Here is a 19,374-nt window from a genome sequence, read left to right as displayed (position 1 = left end):
CGTCCAACCCAAAGCCTAAAGTGTACCATATTAATTCTCTAAAGCCCTTTCATTCCAGAGAATTAAAGGTTTGTCAGTTTACAGCCCAGGGAGGAGATGACGCTGGGTGGCTTGAAGGTGTCTACTATGAAGGGAAAAGCGCTGATGGTGTGGAAGAGGTGAACCTCTCCATGACCCTTGGGCGTATGCAGCAACAGCAGATCAAGGAGCTGTGCACTAGCTACGTGCCGACGTTCTCAGCCACCCCAGGACTGGCTGAACGGGCATACCACCTCATTGACACAGGTAATGCTCACCCAATTAGATCCCAGCCTTACCGGGTCTCCTCAAGTTAAAACTGCTATAGAATGGGAGAGCCAGGATATGCGACAGATGAGTGTAATCCACCCCTCCCACAGTGCATGGGCATCTCCAGTGGTTCTAGTTCCCAAAACAGATGGGGAGATAACGTTTTTGCGTGGACTACTGTAAGCTAAATGCTGTAACTCACCCAAACAACTATCCAATGCCACACAGATGAACTATTGGAGAAACTGGGATGGGCCCAGTTCATCTCTACCTTGGACTTAACCAAGGGGTACTGGAAGGTACCACCCGATGAATCCGCCAAGTAAAGGTCAGCCTTCATCACACATGTTGGGCTGTATGAATTTAATGTGCTCCCTTTCAGGCTGCGGAATGCACCCACCACCTTCCAAAAACTTGTAGATGGTCTCCTAGCAGGATTGGGAGAATATGCAGTCGCCTACCTTGACAATGTGGCCATATTTTTGGATTCCTGGGCAGAACAGCTGGAACATCTACAAAAAGTCTTCGAGCACATAAGGGAGGCAGGACTAACTGTTAAGGCTAAGAAGTGTCAAATAGGCCTAAACAGAGTGACTTACCTTGGACACCAGGTGGGGAAAGGAACTATCAACTATAGGCCAAAGTGGATGCTATCCAAAAGTGGCCTGTCCCAAAGTCAAAGAAATGGGTCCAATCCTTCTTAGGCTTGGCCGGATATTACAGGCAATTTGTACCGCAATACAGCCAAATCGCCACCCCACTGACAGACCTAACCAAAAAGAAACAGCCAAATGCAGTTCAGTGGACCAAAGAGTGTCAGAAGGCCTTTAACCAGCTTAAAGCGACACTCATGTCTGACTCTGTGTTAAGGGCCCCAGACTTTGACAAACCGTTCCTAGTAACCACAGATGCGTCCGAGCGTGGTGTGGGAGCAGTCTTAATGCAGGAAGGACTGAATCAAGAGTTCCATCCTGTCGTGTTTCTCAGCAAGAAGCTGTCTGAGAGGCAAAGCCACTGGTCAATCAGTGAAAAGGAATGTTACGCCATTGTCTACGGTCTGGAAAAGCTAAGCCCCTACTTTTGGGGGCAGCGTTTCCACCTGAAAACTGACCATGCGGCACTACAGTGGCTTCATACCGTCAAGGGAAATAACAAAAAACTTATTCGGTGGAGTTTAGCTCTCCAAGATTTTGATTTCAACATACAACACATCTCGGGCTTCTAACAAAATGGCTGATGCACTCTCCCGTGAAAGTTTCCCAGAATCAACTGGTCCAAATCGTCCTTAAAATGTGGAAACTATGCTTAGTCTTTATACACTAAGTAGTATATTTAGAGGTGCATGTGTCTTATTAACTCTGTTTTCTCCTAGAGCTCCAGGAAGAAATCACAGCCAGTGTTTCACCCTATCTGTGATTTGGGGGGTGTGTCATAAATATAGAGGGAAGGGTAGCCACCTTTCTGTACACAGTGCTATAAAATCCTTCCTGGCCAGTGGCAACATCCTGTTACCTGTAAGGGGTTAAGAAGCTCAGCTAACCTGGCTGGCACCTGACCCAAAGGGCTAATAAGGAGACAAGATAATTTCAAATCTTGGGGGGCAGGGAGGGGTTTTGTTTGTGGTCTTTGTTTATGTGGTTGATCTCTCTTGGGACTGAGAGAGGTCAGACAGAAATCCGTCTTCTCCAACCCATCCTAATCCAAGTCTCCAATATTGCAACCAGTATAGGTAAGCCAGGCAAGGCGGATTAGTTTATCTTTTGTTTTATGTGAATTTTCCCTGTGTTGAGGGAGGTTTATTCCTGTTTTCTGTAACTTTAAGATTTTGCCAGAGGGGGATCCTCTGTGTTTTGAATCTGAATACCCTGTAAAGCATTTTCCATCCTGATTTTACAGAGATGATTTTTACCTTTCTTTTTTTTTTTTTTTTTAATAAAATCCTTCTTTGAAGAACCTGATTGATTTTTCCATTGTTCCAAGATCCAGGGGTTTGGGTGTTTGATGATTTTGTAACAAATTGGTTAGGATATTATTCTCAAGCCTCCCCAGGAAAGGGGGTGTTTAGGGCTGGTGGGGGATATTTTGGGGGAAGACGTCTCGAAGTGGTCTCTTTCCCTGTTCTTTGTTTAAAACACTTGGTAGTGGCAGCATACTGTTCAAGGACAAGGCAAAGTTTGTACCTTGGGGAAGTTTTTAACCTACGTTGGTAAGAATAAGCTTAGGGGGTCTTTCATGCAGGTCCCCACATCTGTACCCTAGAGTTTAGAGTGGGGAAGGAACCTTGACACGAGTTATTATTCACATAAATGTCTGATTTGCTTCATCTTGGCCTTGTGGTAATGAGTTCTGCAGGTTAATGAGAACAGTGATTACTTTCTTGTAGCTGTGAGTGCCACAAGTTAATTACATATCTATGTTCAGTAGTGAAGCATTAGTCTATTCAGTTTTACTGTGAAATAAAGGGACCAGCATGACATGATTTTTGACTTGTTCGGCTGCTCATCAGTGTGGATCATGTTGAGATAGCCAGCCAAAAATAAGCCCAGGACAATGAGCACAGTCACAGCAGTAATATTTTTGCTACTGGAATTAATTCCTCAACATTCAGGTTTTAACGTTTGGGGAGGGTTGTTCTGTCCCATCCATCACCCAGGATAAAAATAGAAGAGGTGAAATTTGAAATGAAAAAGTTGTCGTTTTCACTGATCAGAGTTCATTTTGCTAAAATTCGTTCAGCGTTTAAGTGCTCATTAAAAGTAATGACTAGCTAGAAAATTGTTTCTTTGTTTAGTGTTCATGGCTGGTACCTCACATTTTCTAAAATGCCAGCTGACAACTTGTTTTATTGTGCTTTGGCTTGAAAGCTACACATTCAATAGGGGGTATGTTAAAATTAACTTTGTAAATATATTTCGTGATTTTATTGTGTTTCCTTCCTTTATAGTTTTGTTTGTGATTTTAAAAGATGTTGTCATTGATGCAATAAATACCCTCTTGTTTCTGCGAGATGACTTTTGTTTTAACTTTGTTCTGTTCTTTATAGTTTCCTCTTGCCTGGTTTCTTGGGTTTTCACCAACTCTTGCATGGTCATAATTTCCTTCCTCCATGTCAGTGTCCCCTTTGGCCTTTTTCATCATTGGTCGGGGGGTGGAGTTCAGGAGGCGTTGGATTAGATAGGATAGATTCTGGCCTCACTAGATTTGATAAATAATCCTCATAAATTGTTGTTACATTGGATATTGCTGCTAATGCTGATGCTGGCCCATTTAGGGGTGGTGAAAGCTCCTCCCTTTGGCATGCCACTTAATATGCACTTATTTTTGTCACATAAAGTCACAAAACCATTCAATTCACAGTGAATTCAGTGGAAGTCTTAACATAGTCTTCAGTGGTAACTGGGCCATGCTTCATGATAGCAGACTGCTCACTAAAATTATGCTATGGCTCTTTCTCATTTACTCCCCTACACCACTAACAGTAGGAGGAGGCAAAAGGCATTCTTTTTTAACACGCATCTTTTCACAGGACCAAATTGTGGTTTTCTATGTGGATGACGACAGACTTCCAGTTTAAAAGAAAACTAACAAGATGATTTTGAGTACATATGTTGCAGTATCTTAAAAAAGGAGGGTCTTGCTACCGTACCTTTTAAAGACCTTTTTAATAGTTTAGATTAAAGGTTGCTAATTGTTCTTGCTCTTCCGCACCTTTTCTTAAATCTTCCTTGCCCTTCAGAAAGCACTTCTAAACCAAAACTGATTTAAGTAGCAAGGATAGATTTTTCTGAGGAAGAGTAGATGGCTCCTTAAGTTTTTCAGGGACTTATAGAACCTTTCACGTCTAGGGTCATCAGTCTGTATGTAGTTCCTGTCGGTAATGACCAAAAATTGTTGCCATCAGATGACGCTTTGTTATCTGTGAAAAGCAGTTTGGTGCTCTCCGTTTTGTTCTGAGCGGGTAAGAGTCCAGATCATAAAAGTCACCATCACGTTGGCACTATTTGGCTCCATTATCTGCAGAATCTGCAAGGAGACTGAACTGCATTTACTCTCTCTTTACAGGAGGTCCTTTCAGGTTCAGGTATTTTGGCAGGACATTGCGGAGAACCTTGCTTTGCTACTGACTGTGCTGTATGTGTTCATTGGATAAACAATGAAAATCAGCATCCAACTCCTTTTGAATGCACAAAATTCATTTTAAAAAAATGAGGGTGTGAGGGTTTATCCCTGAAACATCCATTGGCTTTATGGCAGTCTTTCAGCTAAAAACCTAGCCACTCAATAATAATAATAATAATAATTAATAAATAATAAAAAATAATCCAGTAAAAGATTTGGAAGGCATACCATAGTCCTTGACATGCATTGGTGATGGCGGGGGATGTGTGAAACACGTTTTGCATGCACAATCTGCGATAAACAGTTGCTGTTTGCAGAAAATATTGAGATTGTGTCTTTTCCTTCCAGATGTTTAAAGGGATATGTCAACAGTAGTTTATCAGTATTTGATCTGAATGAGCTTGGTATGGGATACTCAGGATACTGCAGGTATGTGTTAAAAGCGCAACTTGTTTATCTCTATATTGAGATGCTCCTTGTTTTTTGAGAATATTTCATTCTAACGGAAATTGAGATCTATAACTCAAGGGTTTAAGTTACTCTTAGAAAACAGTTTATTTTATTATTTTTGTTTATTAGCATTTCCTTATAAGCTTGTTTGATATAGAGGTTTCACCCCTCTATGGGGAGGCAGTGTGGCCTAGTGGATAGAGCACTGAACTGGGACTCGGGAGACAAGACCTCAGTTCTGTTACTGGCTCTTTCACTGGCCTGCTGCGTGAGCTTGGGCAAGTCATTTCAAGTGTCTATGATTCAGTTTCCCCGTCTGTAAAATGGGGGTACCTCTTTATATAAAGCACCTTGAGATTGCAGATGAAAAGTGCTATATTAAGAGCCCAGCAGTATTATGCTTCTGGCTTAAAACCAGCACAGGTTTTGCTGTCAGTGGGAGTTGTGCAGGCAGAGTGAGTACAGGGTATGCAGCAGAGACCCACAATGCAGGCTGAAGAGAACTTTTTCCTTTAATTTAACAAAACTTTGCAAAGTGTTTGCAGTAAAATTCATACACATGAAACACATCCAGTGTCCAGAAATTGACACTTAGCTGAGGCTGGCTGAGACATTCCAGAAGTAAATCAAATGAACCTAGGCCTAGTTAGGAAGAGATTCATTTGAACTTAAAAAGAAAAGGAGTACTTGTGGCACCTTAGAGACTAAGCAATTTATTTGAGCATAAGCTTTCGTGAGCTACAGCTCACTTCATCGGATGCATCTGAAACCTGTCACTTGAACTTGAAACTCAAAGTGAATCTGGAGGGTTCTGCTGTATCAAAGTGAAAGAAAATGCTTGTCTGACCCCTTTTGAAATGAAACCAGTATGTTAAGCTCAGCTCTGTTCAGTACTCGCATGCACTGTGAATCATTTTCCTCCCTTGTTTATTGAATTGCTACTGAAGCATGTTTATAGTTATCATACGTCCTTAAACATTTGTATTTAGAATGGATACTTTTCATTCCTTTATTCCTCATTCTCCGGTCATATTCTAACCCCACATATCATTTAGGTGATTCTTTTTTCCAGCAATAATACATCCATCAACTCTGTAATAATGTGTTGATTAGCTCATTTGCAGTATTTCAGGAGTGTTCTTACCAAAGGACGTTTTTCTTTGTTACAGATATCGAGACTACAGAGCGCCGCCCTGGAGTTCAGCTCCATATGAGTTCACCTTGCAGTTCTGGCATGTCCTAGCTGCGCGGCTGGCTTTCATTATAGTATTTGAGGTTAGTCATGGATTAGGAGAGAAATTATACTACTTTTGCTGTTCCACCTGTGTAAAGATCTAAATCAGATATCCTACAATGGGCCCAAAAACAAAGCACTGGTTAGTATCATAAACTAGGTGATTACACCTGATGCTTTATGGAAAGATAACGATGAGCCAGATATATTAGAAAATGCCAGTGCTGGTCAACTGCCTCATGCTGGGAAACTGTGTTGAGAAAGTTTGCACAAATTCTACAGACTGTTTCTAGAGCCTCATTTCCTCTGTCCAAACTCATTTGGCATGTAGATGTCAGTCAGATCTTCATGAAGCTATAGAAAAAGAAGGAATGAGTCTTGAATGTGCATTAAGCTCAGATAATTGGAATGTAGGTTTGTTTTAGGAAGTTTGTTCCTGTTATACTGTACTGCATTGCTTATATGAAGGGTTGCTTTAGAAACATCTTGCATTGCATTTTTTTTATTTACATCATGAGTCAAATCCTGGTCCCACTTTTGCCATTGACTTCCGTGGCACCAGAATTTGGCCCTAAACAGAACACTTAAGCATCTTTGAACAAATTATTTCTGTTCTCATTTTCAGCACCTTGTTTTTGGAATAAAGTCTTTCATTGCCTACCTGATCCCAGACATGCCCAAAGACTTGTGTGACAGAATGAGAAGAGAGAAGTACTTAGTCCAGGAAATGATGTATGAGGCTGAACTAGAGCACTTGCAGAGAGAGCGGAAAAAGAATGGGAAACAGTATCACCATGAATGGCCTTAGTTGATACCATATAGCTGCAAAACATTCCATAAAAATTGACGAGTGCAGGTCTCAAATGAAGGTAGATCTGACAATGAGGAGCAGTGTGCATATATGCTGCTGTTGGGAAAATATATTTGCAGGCTTTACTGGATACTGAAAAATACATGCTTCCAATGAAGAAAATGAATAGCCATATCTGTCACTGGTCTATGGTCAATACCAGGAGTTGCTATCAGTTCATTAGAAAATGCAATGAGGGGTTGAGCACTTGGACACATCAGTAAAGCAAGTTGCAATGGACTTCCATCCTATTCATCAAGTCAGCAACAGCATAATGAAAATAAATACATTGCCTGTAAAACTTTCATATTAAGGGCATGACTAAAAAGCAAGTTATATATCATCTGCTACTTCAGAAGCTTTTGATTGCTCAATTAAAGTTGTAATGCCTATGAAAAAAAAAAGTATGATTAATTGTTGCCTTTGTGGCCATAAATTGATGTTAATGATCCTTGAAGCTTACTGTTCGTCAGGTTTGTTCTAGTCTCTTGGTGAGATTGTGGATGTGGTCCTGATCTAAACAGGGGACACAAGGCTGTTCGATATATACTATGCAGTTCAAGGTTTGCACATCACTTCTCATCCATCTATCTTTATAGATAAAGCCAAAAAATTCTAAATTCAAAGAAAGATCAGTTCCATTGAAAGAATACATCAGTGCATTGCTCATGTCGCAGCTATATTTGAAAAGAAATGTGACTATTTGAATTTCTTGCCATTTTTATATACCAAAAGGCCATCTCCACATACTTCCAGACTAAATGAAGAATCATTTCCATGCTAAATGTAGCATGCAGATGAATAACTGTGTCAATATTATTTTGTTTGATCTACCTAGACAGTGATTCTATGACTTCATAAAACTTTGACTTGAAATGTTATATTGCAGTGCATTTATATAGTTAACTTTGCAGTATGCAAGCTACTGTCATTTATGCAGCTATATATCAAATATAAATTATAACATCATGACTTGCTTGTTCAGGGAAAGGGAAAGAGAAGCAGAGCGTTGTATAACAGCGCTCCGTCTATTCCAGTAATGTGCATTCCTTATCTTGGGCTATGTACATCAAAGCATGGGGAAAAATATGTATATTACTGTTAGGATTAGATTTTTTTCTGCTTTTATGCCTTCTTGGGATAATATTTTTTCAAAATCAGCAGAAAAAGTAAATGTTCTCATAGAGAATTGAACTTCAGTTTTCACATCCATACAGGATACTGCAATGTCTGTTCTGGTTAGAGTCATGAAAATTGTCTTCATTTTTAATATTTCATAATATGGGAGAAATGAAGTACTAAACTAAAACAAGTGTACAGGATTCACTTATGGAAAAGGGGGAAACTAAAATCGTCCTGCTTCTCATTTGTACAGTTTTTTTTAAAATGGTTCTTATTTCTATCAGATGAAAAGAATTAAAAGAAAAAAATCAGAGATAATTCACTTCAGTTTTAAGACTCATGTTAGGATGCAACAAAGCACAGTAACTATAGCAAAGATAAATTCTAATGTCAATCTTAAGGATAAAGCTGCAGTGAAATCACTCATGGGCTGCAGACAGAGGAGTTGAAGTTTTCCTTCTCAGTATACCTTATTTAGGTAACAAGTATAATTCCAGTGTTTACTTGCACAAATCTAGAATGCATCTTCTTTTATTATTTCAATGCCAATGAAAGAAGAAATATTTTTCATATGAACATTATGTGAATGTACCTTTCTGTGGGTCTGATCCAAAGCCCATTAAAGTAAATGGAAAGACTTCTGCTATCTTCATTGGGCCCTACATCTGACCCTTACTGAGGTTTATTGGGTTGTCTATTAATGAGAAAATCCAGCTTTTTATGACCCTACAAGAAAACTGCCTAGGTTTCCACAATTTGGCACCAATGGGAATCTAATCAAAGCTTATTAGCCAAAAATTCCACAGTGCTAGCTCTGTAGAACTGAGACTTCCCATGCTTCTATTCAAGAGGAAGGGTTTCCATTCTACTCTGTTGACACTGTATTCTCAGTGTCACATGAGTCTTAATAAGAAATTCTTAATGTGCTTCTGTTTTGTGCTTAAGACTCTGTATTGTCTGGTTTAATGTATTAACTCTCCAGCTTTATAGCATCCTAGTTTAATTTTATCCATTAACTAGCATAGGGTCACAAATGATATGTCTTTTAATGTTTTAACAACATGCCTTGACTGGATCAAGGCAGAAGGACTGGTATAAATTTAGCCAAAAATTAGGAAGAATGATTAATATTTCTACATGGTTTTTGTTTTTTTTTTGCCTGATGATATTTTCACATATCAATATATAGCTGGAAGAATTCCAGTTGGGCATTAAAAATAAAGAAATACAGAAAGGAAATGTTTTTTGTAATAAAGTATGGTCTTGGATTTGGACATGTACAGAAGTCTTCTATAACGACTTTCAGTGTTGAAATATAAAAGTACGTTAGATAGGAATATATAAATTTGACATTGTTCAGTTAATTTAAAGTGCTGACAAAGCACAAGAACTTCTGAAGAAATATTACGTGTTTTTGTTCCTTTGTTTGTATAGTGTATCAACAATGTCTAAAGGCATTGCTTCTATATAGGAATTTGTTTTAGCTGAGAACCTTTCTGCTAGATTTCATTTAGCGTGGTGTTTGCATAACATGCAAACTATCTGACAAAGATATAAGGCACACTCTGTCCTCAGGAATTATGTATTATGTGAATGCTGATTACCTATATTTTCATATTCTAGATATTTGTCTTTCCAAATAAGTGACCAGTATAAATGACTTGTACATGCGAGCTGCATTTATGAATTCTCCAAAGCTGAAGAGTTTCAAAACGTAGCATCTGTGCAAAAATACTTTAGATCATTCCTGATCTAGTTTATAATACATTTGTTCTATGCATGCACCTTAAGAGAGACCACATGAGACCACATACAGCTTTTTAAATACTGTATTACAGATCCCAGTTACTAGTTCAAAATGTCTTAACTATTCCTATCTGAACTCAGCATCTTGATACAATCAAAAAGGAATCTTCATTCTAGAAATTAAAAAAATCCATCAATTTAGCATTCATATTTTTCATCAGCTTATATTTTAAATTTGTGCCTAACATGTGAGATCAGAAATCTGGTGGCTGAGAAAAGAAAAACAATTATTCAAAGAATCCTGTTGCATCAGCCTCACTAGTATTTACTTTCTGCCACTGAATGTGAATGGATCAATATGTAGATTAACAGCTCAGTATTCATACTTGGGCCCTGACTGGAATTTCTAAAGTCTAAGTTTGGACTCTTAGTACAACAGACTGTGTTAATGTACACTAGGGAACTTTTAGTGCATGCCATTAGTGTCTTCATGGGGCAATTAGTGTGCAACCATGGCATGCTTTGGAATTCACACCCCTCTAGTGCTCATGGCTGTACCATGTAAATAAGCTTCTGATTGGCACTTAGAATGTAAATGCCCACCAAAGGATAATAGACACACTGCTGGATTTGGGCATCCTTTTAAGATGTTTTAAAGGTGAAAACTAGTCCCTAACGTGTAATTTTTTCCCTAATACTTTCGTCACGCGACTCTTACATAAAGGTATTGTAGAGAAATTTGAGAATACCTTTTAAAGCTGATCTCAGAAACAACAAGCCTAAGGTTTCCATGCAGATAATAGACCATAATTGTTTTTCTTTAGAAATATGTTCTTTCACTTTTACACAATAAAAGTGGAATATTTTCACAATAATAAGCACATCAAATGAACTGTTACTGTGAATTGTACACGTGCAGGAGCAGTGGTTCTCAAACTATGTTATATGGACCACCAAGGATACATAGGGCCCAAGCAGTGTGGGTTTCAAAAGGTAGACCCATAAAAGGATCCCTCCTATGAAATATTCTACAAAAATTAAAAAGAGCTTGGGAATCTCAGCTTTAGAGTAGGCATTGATTTTGCTATTTGCATTTTGTAATATTTGTTCCTATGGGTTAGCTCATCCTAAATAAAAAACCAAAATAATTTAAGATCTACAAGTAGTCTGCTTTGAGGGATTTTCTTACTGTGACTTACTCTCTTGTAAATTGCAAAAGCTGGCACTGACTCAGCGAATTCGTGGGGTGACTAAAACCATTGTCATTTACCTGTGATTGCTTTTGCTTTTTTATGGACTTAGTTCATCTGCTGGATTGTGCCATGATATGGGTCAGGCCACATCCATTAACATAGGCATGTTAACAAGAGTTATTTCCTTTTTTGTTTCATTTGAAATCCCCCTTCTTCATTACAATGATATAGATAACTGCATTTTAGCATAAATTCTCACTCAAACAAGTGTAAACAACTCTCTTTAACATTTAGTGGGCAACAGGTTTATAAAAAAAATTCATTTTACTTAAATAACTTCATATGAAAAGAAAAAAAGTTATAGAAAGATAAAACTAAATAAACTTTCATATGGGAAGCATGATATAAAGACGGAAATAATTGAGAAGTGCAAAGTAGTTTAGGGGTAAGTTCACTTAACGTTCCTAATAAAAGCAATCTTCTATCCAACAGGAAATTTTTCCTGTTTTGTAATTTTCACAAAAGACTGAGGATGATCACTCAGGACAAATGTATGGAAATTGAACATGCAGCCATGTTTGTGTTTTTACATAATATTGCAGCTGAGACTAAAACTCACAGGCAATTTGGTATGTAGACAGACTGTTATACAGTGAAAAATCAAAGAAATTATTAAGCTGCCACAGCACACCCACGTATAGTATATACTATACGAATACAGCTAAAGGGTAACTTTTCAAAGGCTCTTAAGTCTCTTATGAACATACGCCCCATTGAAATTCACTTATACAGTTAATCCAACCTCTTTACCTCCTCACATACTGTATCCATATTGGTAAAAATATATATATTTTACAGTGGTAGAATGTAACAATCCAACATTGTAAAAATCCACTAATGAGCAGATGCAGTATGGTCCTGATCCAATGCCTATTAAAGTCAATGTAAAGACTCCCATTGACTCCACTTGGCTTTGGATCAGGCCCTATATTGGTTGTAATCAAAAATAAGAGGTTTCAGAGTAGCAGCTGTGTTAGTCTGTATCCGCAAAAAGAAAAGGAGTACTTGTGGCACCTTAGAGACTAACCAATTTATTTGAGCATAAGCTTTCATGAGCTACAGCTCACTTCATCGGGTGGTTGCAGTTAAGTTGCTGTAGTAGCTTTCATGCTTCATTTCCTTTTCTTTGGGGGTTTATTACTCATTCTGGCCAAACTCTGTGCTTAATTTAAAGGTAACTGGATGGCCAAGGGGATGGGTGATGAGACAAAGTCTTTCATTTTTAGATCACAATTAGATCCTATCCAGGTGGATTAACTGATACCGTCTCAGTGACTTACATGGCCTGAGTCCTGTTTCCAATGAACAACTGTCTACATCACAAAAACTCCACCAGAACTGACACTCTTGTTGGCATTCTCAGTATCAAGGCCAAAGTTAGTGAATGTGCACAGACACTGAGCTGTTGGATGCATCTTCCAGGTCCGAGTGCACTTTGACAGAGCAGTGTGGGGAAGCACGCACTGCTGCTGCATCTGCAGCTTCGTTTTCCAGAACTGTCCATCCAGCACCTTTCAAAATCAGGACATTCCCACATACATTCTCAAAATACTGAAATCTCAAGATCCTGTGTCCTTCTCTATCGTATAATGTTAACATATATAACTTGACTTAACTGAGATCATTTTGAAACCATCAGCACTGGGTTTCTATTGATAGTTTTGGCCTCATCTTTACACTGTAATGTCATATGCTGCCACCTTGTATTGGCATGGTTTAGCCTCACCATGACAGCACAACTTCATTATGATAGTACAGCTAGGGAGTGCCTAGAAATCACTTTGCTCTTCCCTATAGATGTAAATTTTTAATGCAGCATGGTGAGTTAGCCTTGAAATGTTAATTATTCTTATAGCTGAATATCTGTGCACTGCATTAAAAAATGTACCCTTTAACGTCTCCATTGACTTGCACTAACTTTTTTGCCATAGCCTTTGTATTGTAATATATTCTGCATAGGCTTGCATTGATAGTGCTAGGAATTTGTGATTAGGATGATAATAGTTGAGAAATTAGCATTAAACCCAATGCATTTTAATCACTGGGAATATGGCAGTTGCTCTTCCCACCCCACACTACCCCCAAAAAGAATAAAACAAAAGAATCTGATCATCTTTTTATTTTGTGTTCCATTTAGATGACTTGGAATCTTGTATTTGTACAGTCTGCCAAATTGTTTATTCTAATTTCTATATAGGTTAGTAATTCGTATCACTAAAATTTCAATTGTTTGAAAAGAATTGTGTGTAAAAATGTTACTAAATAAAGTTAAATCATTTTTACTCTAATAATAGTCCTGGCTGACTTGCAATATGATCATAGGAGATTTCTAAATACGTTTGTGTATATTTGAAATTTATGTAATATTTAAATACAACTTGGTTTCTAAGTAAAGAATTAGGAAAAAAAACTTCCTCTATTTTTTCTATTTACAAGTCCAAACTTTGTAAGTAATATTTAAAATGAGATTGCAATACTTACCAGAAAATGTTTGAGAAGAATTGACTTTCAAGTACTACATGCTAAAAGTCTCTGTGGCCTGTTAATTGTTGATTTCCTTTTGTGTTTAAGATTACTTTTTGTGACCCTATGAATAGCCTGAAACTTTAAGAATTCAGACAGGAAAAAACAGTTGTATGTTCTACAAAGGAGAGGGCTTTTTTTCCCCTGGAAAGTGATTGATCTGATTAACTGTTGTAAGACACTTTTGGCATAAATTTGTCCTTCAGATGCTGTTTATCAAGGTTTACATGTACAAATTCAACTACTTATTGTATCATACACATTTGAATATTGCATTTTTCAGTAATAAACTTCGATATCTTTAAAGCAGACTTGGAACTTCTTTATTCCAAACATTGAAAGTTTTAGTAAAACACACAGACACTCTTTACACTAATATATTGCTGGTAAACTATGTCCTCTACAAAGTTGTAGTTCACCCCAACTCAAGGAGTCAGTGCCTAGCCCCACAACGTATACACACCATGTTAATGAGAGCCACCACGCTGTTGTGAATTTATTCTATATGAATCGGTGAATTGGAAATGCTATCTTAATTTTGGTGGGTGCACCCACTTCAATGCAGTATCAAGTCACTGGGCTGATGAGTCCATTAGGGATGCAATGAAAGATAATCCCAAGAATGTCTGACTAAGAGCTACTGGATATTTGTTTAAAATTATTAACCATGCTCACCATCCAGAACCCTTCTCAACCAGGTAAAAATGAAACTTTAATAGAAAAAGTGGTGATAGGGCTGAAGTCTTGATTCATCACTTTCTGCACCTCCCTTCCTCCAGCCCACCATGTGAATGTAAGATTTTCCTCTATACTAATCTCTTCGGGCCAAATCTTGGTCACAACAAAGTCTGTAGCAAAACTTCTACTGAATTGAACAGGTCCATGTGTTTAGACAAATGCAAGTTCAGGAAAACACTTAAATATGTGCACGTATATAGTCCCATTGACTCATAGACTCATAAACTTTAAGGTCAGATGGGACCATCATGATCATCTAGCCTGACCTGAACATTTCAGCCCACAGAACCTCACCCACCCATTCCTGTATAAGACCCCTAACCTCTGGTTGAGTTATTGGAGTCCTCAGATCATGATTTAAAGACTTCAAGTTACAGAGAATCCACCATTTACACTAGTTTAAACCTGCAAGTGAGCAGTGCCCCATGCTGCAGAGGAAGTCACATGCTCAAAGAAAAGCATGTTTTTAAGTGTTTCATTGAATCAGGGGCAGAGTATTCTGCATCTTGCCCCAGCAAGCCCCACAGCACTGAAACGTGTGCTTAAGTCTTCCTGAAGTACATGGATATTTTAAGGTGTCCGTAACGGACTCCTCACCATCCTCCTTCCCCTGACCATGGATGCTGCATTAACCCATGAGTAGAAGCACTGGAGAATGCACCCAGGATTGGAGTCTCTGAACTCGTCCATCCATCAGCCCGTGCTGTGAAATAGGACTCTATGCCAGATAGGGGAGTGTACCCCTTGGAGGTCCCCCAAACTTTCTCCCAATCTGTGAAGATAAACTCAATCAATTCTGCTGCTCAGGACCCACCCAGCTGTGGAGGAGGGGTCAGAATTAGCTTCCAAGTAGTTTATCCCTATTTTTCCCATTTATTTTACCTTTACTTTTCTCCATGCTTCACCAGCTGCTCTTCTTTGATACTCAGTGCTGCAGCAGAGAAAGCTAACATTATAGTCTGTGATTGTAATGCAGTTGTACTCTAGCTAGCCGTGATTCATCTTGCATCTTTTCTGTTGCCTCAATCTCATTTTCATGCTCCTGTACTGAGTCCTGGGTCCTTAGAGTCTTGCAGAGTTTTCCTCTCTCCCCGGATCTCTCCCACAGACTTCCCTTCAGTATGGCACATTCTTAGCCCTTTATTATTTAATTATTTGCAAATTAATTTAAGATACAGTACAAATGTTATACTGCAATAGAAGAGCAGCTCCAAAACCTGAAGGAACCAGCCTGAAACTTTTAAAGTCCAGCAAAAGGGAGGCACAATCAAAAGTACCCCTGCACCCCATGCTCCAGAACATTCTCCGCCTTTGTTCAAGCAGGTTGGTTATGGCACGTGTAGCTTGGATTGGTAGCTGGGGATTTGTAAATGTGCTTCATGTAAATTGCATATGCGAGTGCTAGTTTGCACGCACTAACTCAGGGTTTGGCACATGCACTTAATGTTCGTACATTGAGGGGCTGGAGGGGGGTTACTTGTTCTGAAAAATTGGCCACAAATGCTAAAGAGTCAGTCTTGAATCGGATGGATGGCAACCTGAGGTTACAATTGAAAAGAGGCTATGTTTTTGTTATCATGTTGGTATTTCTTTGGGGTTGCAGTTTTTAAAAAAACTCTCAAAAATACATTTCTTTGCCCTTTGGGAGGAGTGGGTAACTATATATGAAAGCAGCAGATTCATAGCCTGCAGAGAAAGTGTCAAATAAGCTTAGAACAATAAGGCTGTGAGATCAAATTAGGAAGCAAGGGGGAAAAGAGAAAATGGAAGTGAAGAAGGAATGTGGGGCCAGATTTTCAAAATAGTGCCGCGCTCAGCAACTCTCATTTAGCCACCTCAGTAAGTGGCAAGCTGTTCCCAAGAGCTCAGCTCCCATTTGGTATCTAAGTAGTGTGGCCAGATTTTCAAAAGTGTTCAGGTGCAAGAAACTGAACTCTTTGAAAATCTGGTCCTCGTACCTCCCCTTTGTCCAGTCAGAAGTCAGGTATAAGGCCAGGAAGGGAGCACTAGAAAATTATGCTAGTCAGAACTACATTTCATTAGCTGTGTGAGTGACTGTCTGAACAGGCAGTAAGGGGACTAGGCCATCCTGTCCAAAGATTTTCAAGCATCTGTGTCTCTGGCCTTCCCTTGTTGTATTTTCTCAGCTCCAGAGTTAGCAGGAGGAAGTCTGAATTGATTTGGAATGATCAATGGCTCAGAGATGAGAAGGTAATTCTACCCAACCTTGACCTGAATATTAATTATATTGAAACAGTAGAACTTTGGAAGTCTAATTCTGTAATACCACGTGCCTGGAAATGCGATGGCAAGATTAGAAAATGCACGAGCAATTGACTGGGCTTCTTCACACCTTAGATCTTGCTTAATGTTTGACTACATGACAAAATCACCACACAGCTAGGCCCAACCAGCAACTTTGATTTGAAACAGAACCAAGGGCTGGGATAGCTGACTAAAACAAAGTACTTTGGCAGTTTTATGTGAAGAAGTTTGTCACAGCCTCTGACTCTAACCAGTACAGTTTTCCAGCATTTTGCACATTTAAAATAATACTAACAGGAAGCATCTATGGTGTTCATGACAATTAAATTAGGAAGTTATTACGGTTGCACATTATACTGTGCCTGGTTTTAAAAATTGGTGAAAACTAGTTTATTGACAAATGGGGGTGGTGGAGGGGAGGACTGTATACTCCATCAGTATACAGAATTTGAGAAGTCTCTTAGCATAATAGGAAATCGCAATGAGTAAATTTCTACAAATCTTGAGAAATTATAAAATTGGCTCTTGTTGCCTCACAGTGCAGCCATCGCTTTACAACAATTGACCATGTGGTACGAGGTGCTATACCACATGCAACCACTGGCCCTCTAGCCTAATATCCTGCTTCTGCCAGTGCATGAAATAATGCACAATGTACCACCAGGCTGCACTGTACTATTTATGGTGGGGTGTTAAGAGTGATTTCCTTCCTTACCCTTGCAAGGAATTAGTTTACACCCTGAAACATAACAGTTATTAGTGGCTTAGCTTACACTCCTATAGGTCATAAATTTGTCAGCTATTTTAATAAAACTTCCACATACAGTCATTGCCTTGCTAACCACCTGGAGAAAGATTTTCCATAGAAGTAGAAAGAGAGTGTCAGGTGAAGGGGGAGAAAGGGACCTGCATGCGGGGAGGAGAGAAGTCTGGCAACAGCAAGCAGAGTTGAGCCACTAAAAGGACCACAAAAGAAATAATGAAGTGAATTTACCCATGACTCAGAATGTCAGTCCCAACCGTATGTCAGTCCTTAGCCAAACTGATCCCTAGTCAAGCATATGGACCCATTCATGGGCAGAACTAGGAAATGTTTATTTTTCCTAATGAAGGCCTTATCAATACTGCAGAAATGTGTCATGCTAACTGCCGCTCGGTTCCCTGACGCACCTGCAATACACCTCATGTCCACATATAGAGTTACTCCCAACAATGCACAGCTGTTCATAGTGCCATTTGGATTAGATTGGCTTCTAACCACCATATGGTTCTCTGCTGTGCCAAATTCCAGTAATGCAATGTCATTATGGATGGGTAACGCTGGAATAATAGTCCCTATGGTACAAATAATTCCCCCAGTGCTAGCCCATAGTGCACAGGTCACTGATTAGCTGGTCTGTCTGGCCCATTTTCTGAACTCCACTGCACAGTGGTCATGGTTTCTAGAAGCTACTTATCTGAGCACACACCACTGCGCACACTGTGTGCTGTTTCCCCAGAAATCAATTTCTTTGGATAGCATGTCTTCGCAGTAGCATTCTTATGACTGTGCTGCCAGCTGATCTGAAGCGGATATGTGGGCACTGATGGCCACCTGGATAGACGAGGCAAGCCAGGCACAGCTGAACTCAGGCATTGAGAATACGTGAATGTATGGCTGGGTGTCCGAGCGACTAGCTGAGATCGGCATCTCTCGGAGCATCAAGCAGAATTGAGGGAAAAAAATCAAGGGACTTAAGGCCATTATAACGAGGCCCAGGATGATAATAAAGTCTGGGTCACACTGGGAAAACATGTCCATTCTATGACGAACTGGACCAAATCCTCAGAATTTATTCTTCCAACTGGACCAACATGCTATTGGACAGTGTGGAGCCAGCTTGCATTGAATTGGGGAGCAAAGAGGGGAGAGTGATGGTTCTGCTAATGTGGGAGCAGGACTCAGACCAGAAGATGCCCAAAATGATGCAAAACGCTCAGGTTAGAGAGACAGTAGCAGGGCAGCAGCCGAGCTCATTCAGCAAAGGAACAGTGGCCTGTGTACCAATTATCCAACTTTTATTGTTATATGTATCAATGCATTCTGATGGATACCATTGCTATTAGAGTTCAGAAAAGGCATATATCAGAGGACAGAAATGTCCATCATCTTTCTGTTGGTTGAGTGAGTCCTCATATTCCCCTCAACCTTGCTCATCACCAACTTCACAGGCCAATCAGCTTCAGAGCTCCTCACAAAGTGAAAATGACCAGAGAGAGGATTTGGGAAAGAAGCCTGACCTACAAGTAAAATGGTTATGATTGGCTATGGCTGGATAACATACATTTTTTATAAAAGTTCATTTTTAAATGGTTTGTTCTACAATCAGATGTCCCGGGTTGTGGGCCAGCTCAAGGCTAGTACTCACTGCCAATATGTGTTCTGGTAGAAGCAGGTCTTCAAGGGAGATTTGAATGTGGAAGGGAAGGGATTTTCCAACCAGGAAAGATGTTCTGTGTCTAACTGCATGAGGAGGGTTGTGGGGGAAAGCACAGAGATGGTTGTGGGAGAAGATAACAGATACAGAAATCACCTCATCCATAACTGAGGTGAACAGTAGCACTACATCCTAGTTTGGGACAAGAAGGAAGGAAATGCCTCTGGATGGTTGAATTTTCCAAAATAAATTGTTGATCGATGGACTTGCTCAGATTGGAATTTAGCCACAGCACCAACATTAATACCAATCTTTTGCTAAACATGTAATAGAAATTTTCATAATAAGCCTCAGTTTTTTCATTTCTCA

General features: G+C 39.3%; 1 protein-coding gene across 4 annotated transcripts in view; it reads left to right on the top strand.

Moving 5' to 3' along the window:
- The window catches only part of ANO3 (anoctamin 3), a 369,380-nt gene extending 355,489 nt beyond the window's left edge, over positions 1–13,891 (top strand). For all 4 annotated transcript variants that reach the window (XM_043548422.1, XM_043548421.1, XM_027830111.3 and 1 more), the window contains 3 exons: positions 4,756–4,836; positions 6,027–6,132; positions 6,717–13,891. In XM_043548422.1, the coding sequence (XP_043404357.1) occupies positions 4,756–4,836; positions 6,027–6,132; positions 6,717–6,899 (370 nt within the window). In that variant the 3' untranslated portion in view covers positions 6,900–13,891. The remainder of the gene's footprint in view (positions 1–4,755; positions 4,837–6,026; positions 6,133–6,716) is intronic.
- Positions 13,892–19,374: the final 5,483 nt, after the last annotated feature.

The sequence above is a fragment of the Chelonia mydas genome, chromosome 6 (assembly GCF_015237465.2).
Source record: "Chelonia mydas isolate rCheMyd1 chromosome 6, rCheMyd1.pri.v2, whole genome shotgun sequence".
In the NCBI taxonomy this organism is placed as follows: domain Eukaryota; kingdom Metazoa; phylum Chordata; order Testudines; family Cheloniidae; genus Chelonia; species Chelonia mydas.
This window is presented reverse-complemented; position numbering and strand designations above follow the sequence as displayed.